This window comes from Eupeodes corollae, chromosome 1, assembly GCF_945859685.1.
Source record: "Eupeodes corollae chromosome 1, idEupCoro1.1, whole genome shotgun sequence".
Taxonomy (NCBI): domain Eukaryota; kingdom Metazoa; phylum Arthropoda; class Insecta; order Diptera; family Syrphidae; genus Eupeodes; species Eupeodes corollae.
In genome coordinates this window covers 276476974-276497305 of record NC_079147.1, presented here as the reverse complement: position 1 = coordinate 276497305, position 20332 = coordinate 276476974, and the positions used below count along the sequence as shown (strand labels likewise).

Sequence of the window (20332 nt, the reverse complement as noted above, 5' to 3'; positions counted from 1 at the left end):
CGTTTTATTATTTCTTCTAGAAAAAAAGGCTAAAACGAAGTTTCTACAATTAGTTGAAATGTGTCGAGGTACACCAAAGTAGGCTTTTATTTACATACACGTATAGAGTAGAAGAATCAACAAAGGTTATTACCGTTCAAAGATATTAACCCAAGGAGCATTTGTTAAAATATTATTGACAAATCAAGAGTCACCTAGTAGATATGGCTTCGAATTCAACGACGTTTCCAATTGAAATAAAACACATTTTAATACTTGGTAAATTTATTCGTTCGTTTTAAATCTGTTTATCTTATTTGTTCTTTCTATGTCTAACGAAGAACTATATCACTCCTCAATTTTTCAAGTGACCAACGAAGTGCATGACGAAATTAGTATCGTTAATTTCGTGTGCAAAATTGTTTTTAATTCCAAACACAATTATTTATATTCGTTCGTTCCCATATATGTACATACAAAAAATTGGAATTTCTTTTATTCCTCTTTCGTTTTGATGGTGCAATCTTTTAAATTAGGCTTAATTTCATTGATGACCTTATCCAAATCTTTGACCGCTGGTAAATCGAACATCAAGAGATTCTTCAACTGAGTCAATTCCTTTAAAACCATCAAACCTTGATCGTCGATGTTATAGCATGATGAAATTTGTAAGTGCTTCAGAGTGTTTTTGATGTGGGTCAATCCTGACAATCCATCACTTTCCAAGTGCTTACAACGATTCAGAATGACTCGGTCGATGTGTTGACATGACTTCAAGTGTTCCATACCTAATTTCATGATAGAAGAATCAGTTGCATCGATTTCTTTTATTTGAACACGGGTGGAAGGAGGTGGTAGGAGGTTGTAGTCTTGAAGGAGTCGACCGGGAGCCTGGACGAATGAAACAGCTCCACCGTTCTTAAGCACCCATTCGGCACACATTCGATCCGGGCCGACCAATTTCAAACGTTCTTGATCGACTTTGTTAAAAGCTATTGCAACATATGCCCATAGGTCTCGAGACTTGAGGCTGTTGTGTTGTTTTAAGACACTTTGAAGTAAATTAGTAACTTTTAAGGAAATCATTTTCCCCTGTGGAAGAACTTAGCTTTGCCGGTAATGTTAATAAAAAGTTTAAAAAGGTTTTTTTTTAACCTAAGTTCTAGAATAAAGGAGTGAAATTAGATGGCGTTAATGGATGTCTTAATATATAAAAAGTTTTACAATACCTGGAGATAATATTTTCAATGAAGATTCTATTTATGTTCAAATTAAGATGAATTTAATTTCGTCTGGCTTCATTCTTGCACAATTTTAGCTATTTTTCCTTTTGTTGTCTCTGGGAGTCTGGGATCAGCTGCCGGTCGAAATATCCAAATGACAAGAAACCATGGGCCTAATTTTCAAATCATGCAACTACTGTTTGGTTGTTCTCATAATTTATGGGTACTACATAATTTAGAGATTACATGCGCGGATATTTGCTACATGTTACTTGCTAACTCGAGGATTTTGTGTCCAATGGAACACGGTTGAGAATTAATCTATTTTTAACATTATACTTGTTTTTTTTTTTTCTCGATTGGAACATCAAGGTATCATGCATTGAGATAAAGTAAAAGTACTCATAATCAGCGGAATTTTCCGGCTTCACTTCGTCAATGTGTAGATGTCAAATGGCACCTTCACTTGTTATTTTGTATATTATTTGAAATATGAAAAACTATTCGTTTGTAGCCATGATAAAATTAAAAGTAGGTATGCAAAATATTTATTATTTCATTTCTTAGACTATAAACTTATAAAATAGAGTAATTAATTTTGTGGTGTCAAATAAGTAGCACTGGCCTTTGAAACCTTTGCCAAACTCAGCTGTTATTTCACAACAATGAAACAATTAATTCGATTTTAAAATTATTTAAAACTTGCTATACATATAGTGGTGGTTGAAATGTAACGATTGACTAAGTGATTGCTTATCACAGAAATTGTCAGGATATTTAAGAGTCCCGGTCAGTTGAAAATTTTGCAACTGCAAGTGTAACAGATAAGTTATTTGGTGAAATGAAAAATGATTTTGTTTTTGAACGGCGGTGATTGAAGGTCTTGATTTTTGTATAGTGGTTACAACAAGACGCAGTAATATGCTAAATACCAGGGCCATTTATAGCCTTGCTGCGTTAAAAACGTCCTGGTCGTGTAATTTCCAATTGACTACCTAGATCATGCGATTTAACACCATTTAGGTTTTGAAATTTAAATGCAGTTTTTCTATTCAACTTTTTCTCTTACTACCTGTGGAATCTGTTTTTCGATACATGAGATGATCACCTTGCATTTCGTTGTATGTTCAAGATATCTGGGGTTCCAGTAGTTACTTGTCATAAGTGTAATGTAATGAGATTTTTTCATACAAAATCTGGTTAAACCTTCGTTGGGTAAATAAATGTCGTATATGTTATTTTTAATGCACTTACGACAATAGGTAACTGAAATGTTGTTCCCATAAGAAAATACACGGACGGGTGTAATTTCAGTCCCTGCATCAAATATATCAGGAAAGCTCTATGCTCCTGGAAATGAATATGAAAAGCGTATAGTAGTATTTAAGTCGAAAGTGTGTCATCCTGCCTTGTTCTCTTGGACGTTTTTGTCACTGAGTCAGTGTCCAGGGGACGCACATGGCCCACCATCTCCTTCCCCTTCATCAGGTTCTTAGTCCCTATATTTTTGTTTTTGCTGTCAGTGTCTTAAGGTTGCGTACAGCGTTTTCGAGCACTATCTTATCCCTTGCCGTTAAGGAGTTCGGATCTTTGTTGGGTAGGAGTCGAATTGTCCGTTCAGTGTTTGGTTAAACCTTCGTTGGGTAAATAAATGTCGTATATGTTATTTTTAATGTACTTACGACAATAGGTAACTGAAATGTTGTTCCCATAAGAAAATACACGGACGGGTGTAATTTCAGTCCCTGCATCAAATATATCAGGAAAGCTCTATGCTCCTGGAAATGAATATGAAAAGCGTATAGTAGTATTTAAGTCGAAAGTGTGTCATCCTGCCTTGTTCTCTTGGACGTTTTTGTCACTGAGTCAGTGTCCAGGGGACGCACATGGCCCACCATCTCCTTCCCCTTCATCAGGTTCTTAGTCCCTATATTTTTGTTTTTGCTGTCAGTGTCTTAAGGTTGCGTACAGCGTTTTCGAGCACTATCTTATCCCTTGCCGTTAAGGAGTTCGGATCTTTGTTGGGTAGGAGTCGAATTGTCCGTTCAGTGTTTCGTGTTCTCCTCTGAAGAATTCTGTCTTCGGCGAGAGCTTTGGTAGCCTTTTTCTCGATCACCGCTTTTGTCGTAGTAGTACTTAATGTAGTAACGTCCAACCATCAGAATCAGGATTCGGAATCATCATAATTTTCCAAAATTGGAAGCCATTATAAAAAATTCAACTCGGACGGTTTTGTTGATGGGAGTCGTTCCAAGCGGATATACACATAAAGATTATGTATAAAATTATCAGTCGAAAAATCAGATCTATGGAAGCTATGCCATATTTTAAAAATTATTTGCGGAATCGTTTAACATCTCTCAATCTGAAAAGGTAGTTTCGAGGGAACAAAAGAAGCTGGATAAAGATAAACCTAACTTCAACGGAGTAATAGCGGCTTATAATTTACAAGCTGTGATGTAAATACCAGGAGGATAAGTCTCTGTGAAGATGAGCTTCTCGATAATAATTCACTTTGTGTAAGCTAATTCAATGCTCATTGAGGTGTTAATGGCACGTAATGTGTTCTAAAGTATTTGCAAAAAAATATCAATGCAGGATGCAGATGTCAGCTTTTATTCCAATAATTGTGTTGGATAACAATAAAACAAGTGTATGCTAGCCCTTCATTCTTAATTCCAGGAAGTCGTTGTTATAAATCGATGAAGTATATCTTCAAAAAGCCTATAGCAAGAGACCTGGGCTTGCCAAAAAAAAAGATCTGTTGGACCTTGTTAATAAAAACGAAATTCCAAGATATTACAACACCTTTTTTCAAAATCTTTGACATGTTTTTTCTTAAAAATTGTTTTAACTTAAATTTAAACATTTGTGTTATTTTTTCATTTAATAAACTATCAACAGTTACTTTGTAACAAAAAAAAAAAACTTTTATTATGAATTAAAATGTTCTCTTTCCAAACCAACAAATGAATGACCCAGTTAATTGACCTTTATTTAGGAACACCCTCTAAATCTTATTAACATCTCTGAATGTAAAACAAAAGAAAACATCAAAGAAGAAACCAATGAACCAAAATGTCATAAAAGAATAATAGACAAACGTCATTCAAAACAAAACGAAAAAAGAAAAATTGAAAGAACACAAAGAACATTTTTAAAGAACACGGGACATCTCATATCGAGTCGAAGTATTTTGTTTATAATTCTATATTTTTATTTACACAAGACTAATTTAACTTATCATAAGGAAAAAAGAGACTTTCATTTATCGAAAATAAAATCATTTTAAAATTAAACATTGTTATGGTAATTAATAATATCAAAATTAAAGTTACAATTCGCCACGCTGCTGATATTGAAAAAGAAAATTTCACGAAAAAATAAAATAAAACAAAAGAAAACTAAAAAGAAAAACTAGAAAAGAAACATGTCGGAAACATACGGTAAGGTTTATTTGGGTTTTCATTTTCATTCCACAAAATATATGTCTACCTTTTCCAAAGACATAATATGTGCCTAACTACATGCATTAATTAATTTTATTAAATCAATTTTAATATACATAGTTACCTACCTGACTACATTTTTATAATTTATTCTATTTTCAGATTATTTATTTAAGTTCTTAATCATAGGGAATGCTGCGAGTGGAAAAAGTTGCCTGCTGCATCATTTCACCGAAGCCAAATGTGAGTGCGATCTTAAGATGAGATAAGGGTGAGGGTAGTTTTGAACAAAACCTCTAATGGGGCAAAATGAAAACGTAATAATTTGTTGGCACTTTTTTTTGTACAAATAAACGGGAATACTCAATGAAAGTTTTACATGAAGATTTGTGTAAAAGCAATAATTTCGTAGTCGTAGGTGTTGCTAGTCAAGCAGGAATTGACACACTAGAATCAATAATTAAGTAAACCAGTTTAATGATGTCTTAAAAAGGTCACATTTAAAATTCGTATGTTTTATGTTTCTAGCTAGTTTTGGAAAATGGTTCTTTCACCCTTCTCGATTAGAAGTTAAAAGATGACTATTGCAAAACATTTTTACCCGTTAATATCTAAGATACAGCTATGATATAGGTATGACCAACATAATAGGAAAAAAACTTAATTTTTGGTAATAACACAAGTCGACAAAATTAGTTTTTTTTTCTATCCTACAAATAATATCCCCAAGCAATAGATAGATAGGTATGTAAGTAGAAATAGTGGTCACAAGCAGCCTTTGCTGTGCGGCTCAATTAACGCTGGAAACACCGATTTGGTACCATAAACTCATTGGACCATATGTTGTAATATTATTACGGATTTATATTGACAAACTTAGCGATACTAGATATATTTCGTCTCATTCAGAAGGAAATTAGGTCTTTGATTTCGATTTCGGAAAGTTCATCAAGATCTTTAATCAATGCCCTTCCGAAGTTTAACACTCTAGAACTGGCCAGGGCAGGAATACCCAGCTTTGCTGCATGCTCTCCTATCGGCCAATGTCTGGTACATATTGCAGTGACTGGGGTGACATTCTGTATCGCACACGCGAACAATCGTTTTCGTCTGTTCGAAAGATTTGCTTCACGTAACATCCAAAACGAAAGAAAATAAACGATAGCTTATTCAAATATGTGTTAGAGAATATACCCATAAAAACATGGACGAGAGTCACTTATATTTTGATGCTTTGCTCTACTTTTTTAGGTATTCAGTGGAAGTAATCGAAACAAAAGAAAAATTAAATTTGTTCATAACAATAAATAATACGTTATATTTAAAATATATGTAAAAATAACAAATGCCTTTCAAGCCTAAATCATATTCTTAACCCTAGTTTACATCCTGGAGGGCAATACACCCCAGACGACTTTTAAATGCTTGTAACTTTTTTGAAAATCCACTTGGAATAAGAAATCAGTGAACAAAATTCTCTTCAAAGAGCTTCAACTTGATTTTTTGAAAATTTAGTGTAAAAAAAGGTCGTCCACACTTGCCTGGGGTGTGTTACACCCCAATGATCAAAATGTAAAATAAATACATTTTTTTAATGCTTATTTTATTTTTCATGAATTAATAATAAATATAATTAACATTTCGGTGCGTAATATTATTCTCGTATAGATGGAAGTTCTGGCTGGCATTTAGTCATATTGATGTGGATATTTTTTTTTTTTTTTTTTTTTTTTACACTTCAGAATTTCAGAAAGTAGTAAGCTTATAGCAAGCGTCAAACTACGATCAGAGGCTCATCATAAGTGCATGTGTTAGTTGTTAGTAAAAAATAATACAAATATAGCCTAACACACGCACAAAATACAAAACAAAATTAGCATTTAACTATTACAGAACAAAAAATTATGATAGTGGAGCACTGGTTCTAAACAATGACTTTAATCCGACCTTATTTAAATTTAAATCTATCGATGAACAGTTTAAGCTATATAAAATGCTCATTCGACTTAAAGCTTCATTCTTCCCATAATTAGTTCTATGGAAGTCAATATGTATAAAATCAAATGTGCGCAGGTGATGAGTTCCGCCCCGGTAATTGAAATGTACACAAGATAGCAAATAAGGTGCATCAATTTCACCATTAATGAGTTGATGAAAAAATACTAAGTCATTATTAACACGCCTTTGATGGAGAGATTGCATTTGAAGAAGTAGAATACGATGTTCATAGGGAGGCAGATCATAGGGATCTTCCCAAGGAAGACCTTTTAGAGCAAAGCGAATGAAATTATGTTGAATTGATTCAATACGTTTTCTATGAATTTCGTAATAGGGAGTCCATACCTGCGAAGCATATTCAAGATGAGGACGAACATGGCAATTATACAAAGAAAGGGTAACATAGGGATCATTGAACTCCTTTGCCCAGCGTTTTATAAAACCAAGCATAGAACTTGCTTTATTAACAATAACATTAATGTGATGTGTAAACTCTAAGTTGGAACAGAAATGTACACCTAAATCTTTAAATGTGGAGACACGACAGAGTTTTTGCTGTGATATACAGTAGTCAAATACGTTACTGATTAGTTTTTTAGTGAAAGTTATAGTCTGGCATTTTAAAGGGTTGAGTAAAAGGCTATTTTTCCCACACCAAAATGTGAAACTATCAATGTCGGCTTGTAAAAGAATACGATCATGGTTTGACTTTATTATTTTGAAAATCTTCATATCGTCAGCAAAAATAAGAAGTTCACTTGAGCGTAGACATGACGATACATCGTTAATAGACAGGATGAACAGAAAAGGGCCAAGATGGCTTCCCTGGGGAACACCAGATTGAGCAACGAAAGGTTCAGAATGACAATTTCTAAATTTTACCTCGTAGGATCTGTTTTCAAGGTATGACTTAATCCAAGCTAAGAAGATATGACAAATGTGTGTTTTCACAAACATCGCAAGTTATTCTGGATTTCCTGTCGTCTGCTCTCGGACAAAGGTGCATCTGGCCTGAAAATATAAAGCTTTTTAGAAACATTTTGTTTTTTTTTTTTTAATAAAAAATACCTGTTTTCGTGGAAGCTTCTCGTCAAGTGAAAGAAAAACCTGCAATTGTCTTCCCATAGCGCGAAGAGCATCAAGACTAACTTTGGATAACTTTTTTTTCATTGAAGTTGGATAAGCTTTTCGTTTCTAAATACCTTTATATTTTTTGAAGGAGGGTTAAAATGGCGAAAAATAATAACTGTGGCAAAAGCTGAAACATCCAACAAATTGTAAAAAACAACCGTGGGCCACCGATTTGTTTGACGAGAACATGAGTATATACTATAGATACCATTTGGTCAAATACGTCGATTCCTCCTTTTGTTCTGTTATAGTCCAATATCATGAGAGGTTTATTTTGAGGTCAGAAAACTGCATTTTCAACAATGTGCTGTGTTGAAAGCAGCACAACTTGTTTCCTGGGTTTTGGAACATTTGAAACCAATGCCATTCTCTCCGAAACTCCAAAAAGTGAAGAATAAAGTGGACGGTTTTTAGTTGTTTATTTTGATTGGTATATCATACTCATTTAGGAGTTCCTTGACAACAAATGGTTTGGGAATGTCGCGTTTGTTTTTGCGAATAGTTCCAAGAAGAGTAATTTTTTTGTCCAATAACTTTAGTGCCAAATTTACAGAAGTAAAAAAGTTATCCACTGAAAGATTCCTTCTGGTGTGAAAATATCTCGGCATCAATGACATCACAACATCGTATCCACTTAGCAGGTTTGCTTGTCATATGTATATTGACGAAACTTACAGCGCCACAAAAGGATTTCAATTGCTCGTCAATGGTCAGATTTTTGGATGGAATGTAATTTGATGTCAAGGTTTGATTTAATTCTTTCAAAAGGAATTCAGCGGGTTGGAGAATGTTATTTTTTTGCGGCTGACTGTCCTCGAGGGCCAATTGAATCACCGAATCGCAAAAATAAATTCAACTCCTCAAAATGTTTAAATGACATCACAGCGCGAAGAATTGTATGGCCATGTATTGGATCCCAAAGTGTACGTAGACGGCGATGACCATATTTCATTGCTCCAATGTAAAGCAAAACCCCAAAGTATGCTTACAATTCATTCAAATTTAAAGGCTTCCAAAAACGTTGCTTTGTTCGCTTTGCATTTAATTTTTCGTAGATATCATTCGCCTTTTCGTTTGTCCGTTTAATGATTTCGTTTTTCATATCCATGTTAAAAATTCAATTCAAAATTTGGATAATCGTAGGTCCAACAGCTTCACCAGGCTTGAAAACATTGCTTCCTTGAACATGAGACAGAGCTGCTGTCTCCGAATCTTTCATCCATTTTCGACCATTATCAGCAAGAAAACATACGTCATTTTAAACTGGCGTCATTGATTCTTGATCAATATCACTTTCAACTTCATCAGGTTCAGGCAAACTTTCAATTGGTCCCAAAATCTCTGCCGCAGTTTCATCGATGTCCCTATAATCCGATGAGGAATAAATTTATTCAAAGAACGATTTATACAGAATATTAAAAGAAAATTATAGCAATCGAATTCAACATTTGGCAAAAAATCTGGATCATTTTGTTCATCTCCGCCAGCATAAAATAGATCAGTCTCGCCTTCTTCATCTGATTCCTAGGATTGCTCTAAACGCTATTGCCCTTTCTTTTTCATCACCTTTATTATATTTTTTTAATAATTCATCTAAATTACTAAATGAAGGCTCGTTGTATTTTGTAACAATATAAGTTCGTGGTTTCTAATAAATATTTTTCTTCGAGACAGAGAATATTCCCGACCCAACTCCACACTCTATCTTTGACCCGTCAATATATGTATGTAGATATTAGTATCGAAGTCTTCGTAATCATGCCATTCCCCCAATCCTGTTGGCAGGTAATATGCCTAAATTTCAAGGCAGGGGTGCAGTAGTCGGTGCCCAACAGCACGATACTAAATATTTAATGTTTGTTCTGCTGGTGCAGGAGGTGCAGAATAACATTTAAGGAATCTCTTGGACAGGATCCAAGGGCCCATGTTGAGCGGACACTAGCTATTCTTTAAACCTTTTTAGTTTCTCGATATTGTATTTCGTGCTAAGCGCAAGCAAACAATCGATCCATGAGACAAAATAGGAATGACTGTGTACGTCCACAAAATCATCTTCGATTGAAGACCCTTACTTTTTACCAATAGTTTTTGTATATGCTTAAAAGGCAGTGCAAGTTCTACGATGTTAAGACAGGATTTGACTGTCATGTTAGGGTGAAGGCAGGTATTTTAGTTTTAGTCCTAAAGAGTATCAGTTCAGTTTTGCTCTGATTAACACCTAGTCCACTGTTCGTGGCCTAATGGCTAACTTTTTTCAGAGCCGTCTCCGTGATTTCACAAATCACGGTGACGAACTTTCCTGATACCTGTAGAACCAAGTTATCAGCATGAGCTACCGCCTTCAACCCATAGTTTATACCTTATGAGAATCTCATTCATAACTAAAATCCATAAGAGCGGAAGAAAACACTGCCCTGGAGAATTCCCCTACTCACATGTTTGGAAGAGATTGCGTTATCTACTGAAGCTTGAATCCTTCTTTCACTTAGCATAGAAATTTGCCATTCTTAAATAAAAACCTCTACCCCAAAGTGAGTAAGTGATTCGTGAATCGATTCAGTAAGGATATAATTGGAAGCACTTCCTACGTTTAGGATGGTAGCAAGAGTAAATTTTTTACAATTAATTGTCGTCTCAATGGTATGCACTATCTCAAGCAGAGTCGTCTCAGTAGACTTGCCTTTACGAAATGCGTGCTGAGATTCTTATAGCGGACATTCTTTAAGAATGTCCCTGATATGGGTATCTAGGATGCAGTCGAGTGGTTCAAGCGCAAAAGAGGTCAAGCCAATTGGCTGAAAATCCTTCGCGTATTCATGGCCACTTGTACCCTCTTTCAGGATAAAAATTACTTTAACCTGTTTCCATGTCTCCATTATATGTTTGCGATAGATTGGCATCCTTTGAAGATGGGGTTCAGCCATATTACTTTTTTCTTGCAGTTTTTGTAGCATTACTGGTAGTATGCCACATCCAAAACTGGAGATTTAATTTCATTTGTTTTACATGAACTAGATTAGTGTTTGGAGTTCTAAGCGTTTCGTGGATCAGTACTTCCAAGTACGAAGCTGAAGAGGCTGTCCACAATCCATCAAGTTTATTCAGAAAAGGTGGATTACAATGTTCCTTCGATAAGACATTACTAAGCCTGGCAGAATCTTTTATGTCTTCCATCGACATCGACAATACTAAGAACTAAGTGCACTGTAAGTCTTATACGCATGGTCCAAAAAAGTCTCCGTACATCAGCCTAATTTTAGTGTTTTCTTTTTGAAAAAAGGTACTAGGAACAAATATTCAAACCAAAGTGGAAAAGTAAGTTTTGACCTTCACCTTTTTACTTTGTACCTGTGAATTTCGTTTCACCTGTTCATAAAACTTTCGAACCTCATTCCTGCTTTTATACCCCTCAACATCTTCGACTGCACGCTTCTCATGCCCTCTCTTTTTCCTTCTGAGAAGTCGGCGTTCCTCTCGCCTCTTCTGAGGCGGCTTCTCTGATTGCATCTTGGCACTGTTGCCACTGGTTTTCGATACATTGTGTTGGCGGCAGAGAACTTCCAGAGAGGTTACTTGTAACTCGGTCGGAAAAGGATTTGGCGATCTCTGGCGATTGTAGCCGTTCGACGTTGTATCTTCTCCCAGTACCTCCCTGTTTTGCCTTGGGTCTGGAAATCCGAAGTGCTACCTTGGCTACAACGAGGTAGTGGTCCGAGTGGTCCATAATGCTGGAAGCGTGTTTAGCGTCGATCGCAATTTGGTCAATCTGGTTGACGGTAGATTGATCTGGAGGAGTCCAAGTTCCTTTGTGGATGTTGAGGTGTGGAAAACGCGTACTGGCTACCATGACGTTTCGCCCCGCAGCAAAATCTATGAGCCTGAATCCATTGTCGAAAGTGTTGTCGTGAAGGCTGTTCTTCCCGATTATTCCACCAAAGATGTCTTCCCTTCCTAGCTTGGAATTAAAATCGCCCAGGACTATTTTAATATCGTAGCTAGGGCACTGCTCATATGTTTTGTCTAGGAGCTCGAAGAACATATCTTTGGTGTTGTCGTCTTTCTCTTCTGTGGGGGCGTGCGCGCATATCAGGCTAATGTTGCCAAAATTAGCCTTGATGCGTATGGTCATGAGGCGCTCATTGATGCACCTATAGCTCAAGACTTCTTGCCTAAGTCTGGCTCCAATGACGAAGCCGCATCCAAATAAGAGCTGTTGGTTTTCGTGGTAGCAGTCACCATAGTAAATATCGCAGTTTTTCAACTTCTTTTTGCCAGGCCCATCCCATCGTATTTCCTGGATGGCGGTGATGTCTGCTTTATAGCAGTCTAGGGCCTCCGCTAATTCTTCGGCCACTCGTGATCTGTTAAGGGACCTAACATTCCACGTGCATATCCGAAGTTCGTTGTCCTTTATTCGTTTGCGTTGGTTGTCAACAGTAAATCCGTCCGTATCCGAGGCTTGTTGGTGCTTCGCAACTATGAAAGCTTTTTTCGTGGCCAAGAAGTCACCCCGACGCACAACCTCCAACCTGGAGGGCCAGATCCTAAGTATAACTCCAAGGATGGGGAGCCGGATAAAACCGCTCCTTACAAGCCTGGGCTCCGAATAAGTCGAAGAAGCCCTATAAGGTGTTCACTAAGTAGTTCAACCTTACTGGAACTGTAGACGCCAACGTTGATTCCATCTCGGGAATTCCTCCGCTGCCGTCTGGATAAGGAGAGGTGCCTTAGTGGAAACACCTCTCCCCACCTCTCTCGTTTGCTGCCAACAACTTTCCACTGAGGTTGGAACCCAATCTCCAGTTGAGGTACTAGGCACCCGATGTTCACCACGGGGAGGTGAGAGTAGGAGTTGATAGACAGAGGTTGGTTTTAAGAAAAACCTGTGGACGCTTGTGTCCTCTTGAATGCACTTTCTACCATTTGAACATCACCTTTTTACCAAGTTAAAAAAAATTGTGATTTCCAAAAATCTGATTTTAATATAGTAAATATTTAATCTCAGAATCCACAAAAAAAAGCTGCTGTACGGAGACTTTTTGGACTATGTGTATATCGCTTGTGTATTAAATAAATTCTTAATTTACAAGTTTGGAAACAGCTCAGCTTTTTAAACATACCGTCGTAAGAGAGTTTATCACTTAACCAATTCAGTAAAATTATTATGAAATATAGATTTGAAACCAATAGTTTAAAACATCAGCTTTTAGTAAAAGAGCACAAAATCATTGCTAGACCTTTTCTCCGTGTACATTTTGCAATGAGCATGGCTATATCGTGCCTGGATATGCATAAAAGAATATTATAGCGGGCAGAACATATCGTTTTAAATATCTGTAAGAAAAATTGCCCTTTATAGCACCAAAGAGAATCTTAACCCTTTCCGCATACAAGCCATGAAAGACCCATTATTATCAATCCTATTCGTCAGTCTGTTTATTGCTGCTATGACCTGTAACTAAAATAAAAGTGATCTGAAGGGTAATGTGCAGACTCAACAGTTTTTTTCGACATTATTGGACTAGAACCATATTATTAGTCTCAACAGGGCATGGCTGTCTCCGAAAATAGCCGTATTTTCATTTTTCATGCTTTCATAAAAGTTAAAGCTAGTTTTTCAGCACTTGTAAAACTAACAAATTTAAATTCAGTGTTAAAAACTGAGGTAGAAGTATTGATTCGATCTCTTAATTGGTATCTTTAAAACATAAACTATTTGTTCTCTAATCAGTTTTGTTTTGTTTTTCTACTTTTTTTGGCAACAGTTAAGGACGACTGCTCCCACACTATTGGAGTTGAATTTGGTTCGCGTATTGTAAATGTTGGAGGAAAAGCCGTAAAACTACAAATATGGGATACAGCTGGACAAGAACGTTTTCGTTCAGTTACACGCTCCTATTACAGAGGAGCAGCTGGCGCTCTATTGGTCTATGACACAACTTCCAGAGATTCCTTTAATGCTTTAACAAATTGGCTTAACGACGCCCGCACCTTGGCCAGTCCAAATATTGTCATATTATTGGTGGGCAACAAAAAGGATTTAGAAGAAGCTAGAGATGTGACATTCTTGGAAGCCAGTTCCTTTGCACAAGAAAATGGTTTGTTTAGTTTATAAATAAAACAAAAAACAAAAATTTGTAAATATTTCATTTTGCATAATTGTAGAATTAATTTTCCTCGAGACAAGCGCCAAAACAGGTGAAAATGTCGAAGAAGCTTTTTTAAAGTGCTCCAAAACAATTTTGGCCAAAATAGAAACCGGCGAATTGGACCCCGAACGCATTGGCAGTGGTATTCAATATGGTGGAGCAGCTCTAAGAAATCTCGAAAACAGACAACGAAGTGTTAATAGACCAGATTGTGGATGTCGGTTATAAGTTGCGTATGCATTTAATATGTTTTTTTTAATGCAAAACTAATTTTACATTTAATATTATAAATTATAACTATGTTTAAGAAATATGGTCTTTGTCCTAAAACAAAAAATATTCATTCCTAATTGTATTATTTTGCTATTGACATAATTTTCCTGTATCAAATCATTCGAAATCGAATGAATTTAGTTCCAATTTCCTTAAATCCTTCGTTTTATTTGACACAACATAGTAGAATTTATTAAACAACAAAATGATTTTTATTTTATTTAAGAAAAAAAAAAATGTGATTTTTTTAATTAAATTGGTTACGATGCCAGTTTTTATGTTTAAAAATATATTGAGTCTCTCTTTAATTTGTAAATTGTTAAAAATATTAAAAAAAAAAAAACAATTCAATATTTTTTAATTCAGAATTATTATGGGCAATTTATGTTTTAAATACCCAAATAATCTTTAGGACCTAATCAAAAATGTATGATCAAAAAAGAAAATACTTTCTGCATGGGAAATGTATGAATAAATTATTGTTTTTGTAAATAAAGCTTAATTTCTTCCTGACAAAGAAAATGTTATTTTTAGAACAATAAAACAAATAAGACGTTATAACAGAAAATATAGCATTTTGTTTTGAAAACATGAAGAAAAAAGTCCAATAATTCGTGTAAAAATTAAATGGGTTAGTTTGGGTTTAGTCTGGAAACATTATGTTTAATTTAAATGACCTAGCCACTGATAAATCCTATGTTTCTTTTGATCACCGAAATTAGGCATGAGTGGATCATCTGATTCTTGACATCAGTTGTTGTAATGTAAACTTTCTGATGTTTATTCTTTCTTCTCTGTCCTTCTGTCTTTCATTTATGTCTGGTTTTGGATATCCTAGTCGCTAAGATCCAATGTGTATCAATTTGTAGATTTAGTATTTAGTATTTAGTATTTATTTATTTTCTTGATTAGCTTACACTTTAAGATACAATATCTTATTTATAGTGTAGCTTGTAAAATGTATAGTAGCTACGTACATAATTGATTTAAATTCAAGTTTTACATATTTTTACAAATTTGCGAATTTAACTTAATCTATGCATTATTAAAGTAAAGTTTAAGTTCCTTTCCCATTTGTTTCGTGTTATTAATACTTTTGATTTCTCTCGGCAATGAATTCCAAATTCTTACTGAGTTGACAAAGAACTGACGTTCAGATGTTAGACAATGAAAACGCGGAATTACTAGATCACGACATCTGTTTGAGTTGAAAAATTTTAATTCATTGTAAAGATCCTCAGGTTGGCGGGTTAGAAGTATGTCAGAGAACAAGGTTATTGTGCGGAATTTTATAAAATTCTCAAACGACATCCCAAGAAGTTGGGATGTATACTGCGAAACTCTATCGTAACGTCGCAGCCCGTGAATATATCTTATTGCGCTATTAAATGCAACCGTTAATTTCCTTTTACTCTCGAAGTCTAACTTACAAAATATTTCACAGCCGTAAGTAAGCAGATTTGTTTGGGTTTAGTAAGAAAGCCCAAAAAGGGCAACACATATGATCCAAGCAATAACAGGGGAATTTCGTTCATGAATTGTATAGCAAAAATCATGATGGCTTAAGAAAGATATATTTTACAGTGGATAATGCCTGTAACTTGGCGTCTATTGTACACATTAAGCTAGCAGAAAAAAAGAAAGTCTATGCTTTTTTCGTGGACTTAAAGGCGGGTTTTGATAAAATCTCCAGGTAACTATTAATGTTCAAGTTACGTGAAATGGGAGTCTCAACTAAATTTGTTAACCTGCTAGAGTGCATATACACTGATACTGATACAATCAGCAGTGTGGACAGAAAGGGAGTTATAGGAGTACTTCGAAACACTATATGGGTTGAAACAAGGATGCCTTTTATCACATTTACTTTTTGCTTTATATATAATAATATATAGTTTAAATATAAGGCTGTTGCGGTATGATGACGACATGGTGATCTTAGCAGAGGATGTGGAGGTTTTGCAACGCACGATAGAAAGTTTTGAAGAGTACTGCGCCAATTGGAATCTCGAAGTGAATCTCTCAAAATCGGAAATTATGGTCTTCCGAAATGGTGGCAGGCTATCAAATAGGGAAAAGTAGATTTTAAACGGATAAGAAATCCAGATTGTACCTCAGTACACATATCTTGGTGTTCTGCTCACTCCAAAGATGAACTTTTTTTAAGCATGTAGAGAAAAGAAATGCAGCAGCAAAGAACAGTATTAACGTGACATGGCATTGCTATTCAAACTTATAGGGCACAAGTCTGGGGTTTTGGAACTTTTGATGAAGTGGATAAGCTACAACGATACTTTCTGAAAAGAGTTTTAAAGGTACCATCATGCACTCCAAACTATGCATTACCGATTGAAACCGCAGCTGAAGACGGGCACTATTATACACTGGACTTGCACCTTAGATATGTACAAAAGACTATATTATTGAATATAGTGGCACGACATTACCTAAGCAACTTGCCAAAATCCTTATTTTGGGTTAAGGAGAATAATATGATCGGAAACAGGTTCGTCTTGTACTGGGGTAAGAACATGACAAATGAAAGAGATTGCATTTTCAATAACTCACAAATTCTTGATCAACTGAAATTGCATGCCAATCAAGATGCAGAGCAGGGGAAGCAGCACACGAATTTTTAAGGTGTCGAATTATTCAATAGGACCGCAATACATAACTTGACCGCAATACATGACTTGAAGCCATACAAAATATCATGGGTTTTCAAACCTAGATGCGATCTTATCTCACTCAACGGAAATAGGCGTGGAGGCAACGCATCAACATTATGTAGCCTGTGCAACATGAGAGAAGAAGAAGATATACAACTTTTCCTAGGCAGTGTCTCGTACTAAGAGAGTTCAGGATAAGACATTTTGAAAAGGCAACTCTAAATGAAGCTGAAATTATTGCTGTTCTTAACGGAAATTGCAGGGCTGATTGGAACAGACTCTCGAGTTATATTTACGTGGCTATAAGCTATAGAAACAAATCTTAACAGAGTTTATTTGATTTGAAAATATTGTGAACTATGAACGTGTACACATCATTTAAAAACTTTAAAATTTAGGATTTCTCTTTAAATTTATCTAAAATCAAAAATTGTATCTTTTTTTATAAATGTACTTAAATGTAAAATCATTTGTATCTTTTCACTTCACCGAAATACGACTCTTTATGTTATTGTCGTAAGTTTTTTAAATCTTTTAACATAACTTTATTTCAAGTTAAACTCAAAAACGTATACAAATATTAAGTTGAAAATAAAAAACATTTTACTACCACTACTAGTAAGACAGTGTAATAACTCTCCGCAGGACATATTTTACGTATGCAAACAAAAATCCTCACTTACTCTATCTGCACACCTTGTTATACCGGTACCAAAGCTTCTACTAATCTACAAAGTCTTGTTTGACTTAGAAAATATGTTTCTATTCAAAGCAGCGTATTTGGAATTAGCACAACAGTTCCTTTGAATTTGTTTCACTGTATACATCATAGAGGAAATATATTATAACATATTTCCTCTATGGTTTACATTCGGCTCATAAAATCTTCGGGCTCTAAGACATGATCCTGATAAAGTTCCTCATATTAAACGTGAATGAGTTAAACAATTCTCAATAAGACTTTATCTCAGACGCGACTAAGAGGTCGGACTGCTTTTATCTCAGTACATTAGCATGTTAAAACTTAAGCTGTCAATATAAATCTCATAATCAACGCATTCCCTCCGTTAACATTATTTGCGACTTTTGTTCATATGTAAACCAGGAATATCTACAGTCGATCAAATATTTACATTACGGCAGATCATGAAAAAAAAAACTCAAGAACTTCATTGATTTCAGGGCCAAATATGACAGCATCTACAGGTACGAGCTGTATAGAGCCTTGTCTAGTTTTGACATCCCTGTCAACTGGTCCGTTTGTACAGGATGACCATCGAGAATTCACGCTGCTCCATAAAGGAAACAACTTAACGGAACCTTTCTATGGTAAAAAAGGCTTAAGGCATGCCCTGTCATGCAATTTCTTTAACATCGTCCTTAAAAGAATAGTGCAGAGCTCCCACATCAACACTGGAGGCACTATCTTTCGAAATTCTGTCCAATACTAGAATTGGAAGAAGTCAGCGTAATGTCATTAGAGCTTTCGCGAGTATTGAGGCAGAGGCGGCAAAAATTCGGTTAGCGGTTAATGAGGGCTAAACAAAGTACATGCTGTCATCAAGACTGGACCTGCATTATATCATCCCCGTCCTGATGTATGGTGCAGAAGCACGAACTTTTTGGTTCGAAATAAAAGTTCTTCGCGTGATCAACGGTCCTGGGGTGGAATCGGCTAAAGTGATTGTTGACTATCAATTTTTTGATAGTCAAATTGACTATCATTTTCATTCCGTCTGTGTAAGATGATTCAACTCAATTCAATTCGATTGAACAATTTCAGATTCAAATTGTCAAAATTCGTTGTTGCCTTGGTGAAATTTTAAATTGATTCTTATAAAATATCTAAATAAGAGTTTCAAATTGGCTGATTTTAAATAAAATTCTTACTTTTCTTGCTTTTTTTCGAATGTCGTAAGCTTTGTCGGTCACAGGAATGTGTTTTTTAAAAGAAACAAAGTGAACTAAGAAAATTTTCCAGTCGTTTGTGTAAGCGTCTGGTAGCTCTATTCGGAATAAAAAAATTTGTTTGAAAACGACTATCACATTTTTTTGTGACAGCTTTTTAGGTATCAATTTGACTATCACCTTATGTAGATCAAATTCGATCATTTTGATTGTCATTTATCAACAATCACCTTAGCCGATTCCACCCCTGTATGCATAGGAGGTGAGTGAATGAGAAAATCAAAATGTACGTGCTGCACAGTAGACTTAGCCAGAAGTCCAACCTTATACCAACCTGGAGTGCGCAACTGGGGGCATCTAGCTAGGGGCGGATCTAGATGGAGAAGTTTGTTGGGTCACACCCTAGTTTACACAGGACTGTAGTGCCACCTTTAGTAAGAAAGCTCCATCCGAAAAAAAAACATTAAGCTATCTAATCACTCTACCTCATCCATCATTTACCATTTAACAATAGATACCTATATATTTCAAGAATTAAGAGCGTTCGCAGATTTTTCATTCGATTTGGCCTTCTAGGACTTCACATAATCCTTTGTTACGACCTCCATATTAAGAAATCTGATATATATGTAGGTGAATCGAACTTTCGAAGTGAGATATTTTCGTTAGCGAACGAACATATTCGACATACCATGGTTGGCGAGCTTTACAATTCGAGTTCGAAATTCGGTGCTACCATACAAAAATTAAACCAAAATGATAAGTAACATAGATTTGTTTTTTGGAAAAACCAAAATTACAGAAAAAATGTAAGAATGCTTTGACTGCGCAAGACAATTCGAGACAACTCTAATTTCTTGCAACTCCCAAATTATCTGTAAGTAGAACAAATATATTGGACCTAGTGGAAGTTCATTTAATTCTTATTAACTCCTTAAGTTTCAGATCATATTTTAGACTGAATAAGGAAGCGTTTGTATTCGTATAAAACAAGTTGGAAGGCAAATTGAAAATAAAGCACCTCCTTAATCCCTGTTATACTAAAATTAGCTTCTGCCCTTAGATTTTTTTCTAATGGGAGTTATTAGTGCAGCGTAGGAAAAGATTTCGACTTAGGCCTGTCACAATCCTCGGTTTCCTTAGTATTAAAAGAAGTTGTGTGTCCAATTGAAAACAAATTATGTCCAACCTGGATCTACTACTTTTTTTAAACGGTCAGGTTACCAGGAGTAATAGGATGTGTTGATGGAAACCATATAGGAATTGTTGCTCCAATTGAGTTGCGTCATGAGTATCTTAGCAGAAAAGTTTTTCCCCGAGAGTAGCTTTTGGTTTTTAAGGAGTATGACCATAAAATGTGTATTCGTTATGTTGACTCATGATATCCTTTATCAACCCATGATTCTCCAGTAATTTTAAGTCAGCTCTTGAAGCTTGGTACCAAAGAGGAGAACATTCAATGTTCCTTGGTAGTATTTATATTTTTATTTCGTCGTTCAATAATTTTTCTTTTCCATCGAGAATAGGTGGCCCAAGTGAGTTGAGGGTTGTAG

At 35.4% G+C, this 20332-nt stretch overlaps 2 protein-coding genes across 2 annotated transcripts; one reads left to right on the top strand and one right to left on the bottom strand.

Annotated features, from left to right (window-relative positions):
* Nucleotides 1-246: 246 nt before the first annotated feature.
* Nucleotides 247-1367, bottom strand: LOC129939150 (ATP synthase subunit s, mitochondrial). The gene is made up of 2 exons (XM_056047034.1): nt 1209-1367; nt 247-1141 (listed from the first exon to the last, which is right to left on the bottom strand). The coding sequence occupies exon 2, from the start codon at nt 1063-1065 to the stop codon at nt 475-477; it is 591 nt and encodes a 196-aa protein (XP_055903009.1). The 5' UTR covers nt 1066-1141; nt 1209-1367; the 3' UTR covers nt 247-474.
* A 2971-nt stretch (nt 1368-4338) lies between these two features.
* On the top strand, nt 4339-14774 carry LOC129941732 (ras-related protein Rab-4A). The gene is made up of 4 exons (XM_056050437.1): nt 4339-4648; nt 4814-4894; nt 13546-13878; nt 13946-14774. Exons 1-4 carry the CDS (start codon nt 4633-4635, stop codon nt 14155-14157), a joined length of 642 nt encoding a protein of 213 aa, XP_055906412.1. The 5' UTR covers nt 4339-4632; the 3' UTR covers nt 14158-14774.
* Nucleotides 14775-20332: the final 5558 nt, after the last annotated feature.

Coding starts and splice junctions, on each gene's coding strand:
- LOC129941732 (XM_056050437.1), top strand. Junction 4,895..13,545: donor TCATTTCACCGAAGCCAAAT/GTGAGTGCGATC, acceptor TTTTGGCAACAG/TTAAGGACGACTGCTCCCAC. Junction 13,879..13,945: donor TTCCTTTGCACAAGAAAATG/GTTTGTTTAGTT, acceptor GCATAATTGTAG/AATTAATTTTCCTCGAGACA.
- LOC129939150 (XM_056047034.1), bottom strand. CDS start 1,065: ATGATTTCCTTAAAAGTTACTAATTTACTTCAAAGTGTCTTAAAACAA.